This window comes from Paramacrobiotus metropolitanus, unplaced genomic scaffold (assembly GCF_019649055.1).
Source record: "Paramacrobiotus metropolitanus isolate TYO unplaced genomic scaffold, Prichtersi_v1.0 Parri_scaffold0000058, whole genome shotgun sequence".
Classification (NCBI taxonomy): domain Eukaryota; kingdom Metazoa; phylum Tardigrada; class Eutardigrada; order Parachela; family Macrobiotidae; genus Paramacrobiotus; species Paramacrobiotus metropolitanus.
Window position 1 is genome coordinate 71457 of NW_026570278.1, and position 3368 is coordinate 74824.

The 3368-nt window shown below is 40.9% G+C and overlaps 1 protein-coding gene across 2 annotated transcripts; it reads right to left on the minus strand.

The window, feature by feature from the left end:
* Nucleotides 1-686: 686 nt before the first annotated feature.
* LOC129592996 (calcium/calmodulin-dependent protein kinase type 1-like) lies at nucleotides 687-2613 on the minus strand. 2 transcript variants are annotated; one of them, XM_055489176.1, is made up of 6 exons: nucleotides 2495-2613; nucleotides 1873-2012; nucleotides 1702-1722; nucleotides 1495-1621; nucleotides 1295-1401; nucleotides 687-1140 (listed from the first exon to the last, which is right to left on the minus strand). In XM_055489176.1, exons 2-6 carry the CDS (start codon nucleotides 1987-1989, stop codon nucleotides 832-834), a joined length of 681 nt encoding a protein of 226 aa, XP_055345151.1. In that variant the 5' UTR covers nucleotides 1990-2012; nucleotides 2495-2613; the 3' UTR covers nucleotides 687-831. The 2 variants fall into 2 exon arrangements, with proteins under 2 accessions (XP_055345151.1, XP_055345150.1); XM_055489175.1 differs by having other exon boundaries at nucleotides 1702-1725.
* Nucleotides 2614-3368: the final 755 nt, after the last annotated feature.

Below are 3368 nucleotides of genomic sequence, written 5' to 3' on the forward strand. Positions count from 1 at the left end.
GCCAAAGCGGAAGAGTTTTCATTACATTCACCAAATGCAACTAAATTCTTGTAATAATAAATTGGTTAAGATTCACAGAATCATAAATTCAGTTGTGAGAATCTATGGTGATTTGAGAGAATAATTAAAAAAGAACTGATTAAAAAAACATACTCGTATAAAAATCAATCCGTGTTTTCATATAAAATCCGTTTTTTGCGCTAATGCGATGTACCGATTATGCTTCGACCGAAATATGTTATTTCAATAAATATTCATTGAGAACTAAATAAAGTGGCCGTTGACCACAAGAAACGCGCAGGCGAAGCCGAGGCTGTTTGTTGTAGGTATTTATTGCGCCGTTAAACATTTACACTAAATACTGAGCCTTGAACGAAGCAATGTTCGTGATGAAGCCGACTGGCTTTGTAATTTCTGTTGATAATCTTCAGTTGCGGAATTGGCATGGAAAAAGTGAGAGACAGCAGTAATTAAATTATTCAGGCTATAGTATATTCTCGAGAATTTCGCTCTAGTTGGGACCTGGGAGAAGCCAGAAAAAAGGACTACCAGGGAAGCAAGCGCAGTCACACTATTTTCGGTATTTACAGATAATTACGCCACAGTAAGTTGTTTGGATAAGAAGTGGCGGAAGTGAATAAACTGACAGACTTTATTTCTAGCTGGTGTTAGCGAAGCCATCGATGGGTGCTTCTGTTTTGAGCAGAGTGACAGCAGTGAATATTGCTGATCTGCTTAAAGCGACATTCAGACATCAAAGTTACAGTTAGAACTCTGTATGTACAGATCTGTATGTATGCACTAGTAGCACATCGGATGTTTATTCGATAATTATTGCACCTTGCAGAGGTTATTTACGGCTTTTAGATCCCGATTACTTTCATCGCTGCCATCGTTGTTAACGCTGCCATTACTACTGCTGCTGCCGTTTTCGCCGCTGTCGTCACTTTTCGTCGAGTCGGATTCACTGTCAGTAATCCAAGGATGGGATAGCGCTTCCTCACAGGTCATTCTTTCGGTGGGATCCACGCACAGTAAATGCTGGATAAAATCCATTGCTGCTTCTGATATATCATCCCAGTCAGGAGAATCAAATTCATATTCCCCTACTGCATTTTTCACGAGTAAATCGTCAACATCCTGTATGAGCAACCCTTTAAATTAAATGGTTGTTGTGCACAACAAAAAAAAATTTTTTTTTCTTTATCGCCGTCTGCATAAGCTGTGTCAATAATGTCATATGTGACAATAACGCATAAAATAAAATTATCTGTATAATTATAATTCTGAATACCTCTGCATCGAACGGAAGATGTCCGCACAACAGATAATAAGAAATTACGCCTATACTCCACAAATCAACCGGTTTCCCATGCGGTTGCAGTGCAATTATCTCCGGCGCTGCAAAGCCGCCCAGTTTAATGCAGAAGCAATAACCGGCAATCAAAGCAGTGGCAGAAGCGTTTAGCCCTTCCAGTAAAAACATAAGCTTACCAATGTATCCAGGAGTTCCACAAGGCTTAGACAAAATCCGACAGTCCTCTTCCATTTTCGACAGGCCAAAATCGCTAACCGATACTGCGGAATTGTCGCCAGAGTTGAAGAAAAGTATGTTTTCCGGCTGCATAAGGTCATGTAACATGCTGCAGTCCGTACCAATGGTCAAATATTCACTAGCGTCTCCATGCACATTTAGCTTACTTTTAAATCCCGATGGACAATCTGCTACACATAAAAACAAGGTTCAATTGTAATGTATGCATAATGCATGTATAGATATAGCCAATAAGTATGACTGTGCAATGTGCAGTGTGAACAGGAAGCGTACTTAGCGTACGCGCCAAAAAAACAGCTGTGGTTGTTACTTGTCACCTGCTGTTGATGCATGAAATTAACGGCGTGGAGGATTTGTTCGATTATACAGCTGGCCTCATTCTCATCGTAGCTACCATTCTCCTCAATACGGTCAAAAAGTGGACCACCGGGCATCCAGAAATTCAGAATGGAGTTCTCTACAAGCGCATATATGATTAGTCTTAAAAGCAACACATTACGGAAGTGGTTGTAAGTTTTAATACGCGAAAAAGCCATATTGAAATCCTGTTATAATGTTTGTTATAATATGATGCACATATTGTTCTGTTTTTCTGGGACAACGTACACAAAATTGCAAGCTGTATATATACATATACTTCGACAGTTCGACCAATGTAGCTTACTCTCCCTCATCTGGTCTCCCTTCTAGTTTAAACAGCTGCAAAGCTGCAAGTATTGATGTAACCGCGCATGAAAACGGTTGCCCGTACTTTCAATACTGCCGGAAGTGTGCGCAACCGACCTTGCGCGCGCTTACATTAGTACTTGCAGTTTTGCAGTCGTTTCAACTAGAAGTGAGCCCAGATATGCGCCTGTACTCTATAGGGAGCCCAGATAAGACATTTGTCGAAGTATAGTGGCGAAGCACTGAGCATCACGGCGAAGGTATTCGACTTACAGCTCCATTACCAGGTACACATGCTTGGGATGATTGGCATCCTCACACGTATCCAGCAGCTTAACAATGTTTGGATGGTTTAACCTGGAAGTTCAGAAACAGCATAGTGCACAAATGCGGGAAAAATTGCAGTACAAATGGAAGCCTAACTGCATTTATGTTGTATCGATATGGCACAGTACACAAATGCGCTTTCCGCACATCTCGCTTAAAGGTAGAGAATAATTGCTATAATTGCTGAGAATACAGTGCATGCCTTAAATATTAACGAAAGACTACAGTAATGATTTCAGACTTTACGTAGCATGCCCCAATACAGTGGATACACCAACGGAAGTACAGTAACGGCTTGTAGGTCTTTGGTGTTTCAGCAGAGCTATCCGCGTACTGTCGCAAAATGTTGATCTCAGTTTTTATGGATTCTTCGTTGATTGTGCATTTGTCGATGCATTTGATGGCAACGTGATCTTCCAACATTTCTTCGCTCATGTTGTACGGAGTTGGCATGAAATTGTTGCTTTCGAAATCCTCTCGAGCGGATGCCAATTTCACCATGAGACTGCGAACGGCATCCTGTATGTCCTCTGGAGTGAAAGTTTGTTCACCAAGTGGTGGACGTCGTTGAGCCAGAACAACGGCGCTGGAGCCGCCACTATGCGGAGCATTTATCAGAGTTGTTACTTTCGTTACCAGATGATGCCATATTACTGAATCGTCCTCGTTAGTTTACATTACATTTATTTGAAAGTAATTCACCTTAAACTGTCATCGTAAAATTAATCTGGTTTTGGCATTCCGGAGTAGCGCAATTAATATTTTACAAATTTAATACTGTCACTTACACCCCGATCACTTCTTTGAAAATAAAAAGCTC

What these genes read in the sequence shown, in the direction of transcription:
- LOC129592996 (XM_055489175.1), bottom strand. Translation starts at nt 1,989, where the DNA reads ATGCCCGGTGGTCCACTTTTTGACCGTATTGAGGAGAATGGTAGCTAC. An exon ending in TTGTCCATCGGGATTTAAAA is followed by an intron (nt 1,622 to 1,701) that starts GTAAGCTAAATG and finishes GACCTTATGCAG; the next exon opens with CCGGAAAACATACTTTTCTT. An exon ending in TGGAACTCCTGGATACATTG is followed by an intron (nt 1,402 to 1,494) that starts GTAAGCTTATGT and finishes GCGGCTTTGCAG; the next exon opens with CGCCGGAGATAATTGCACTG.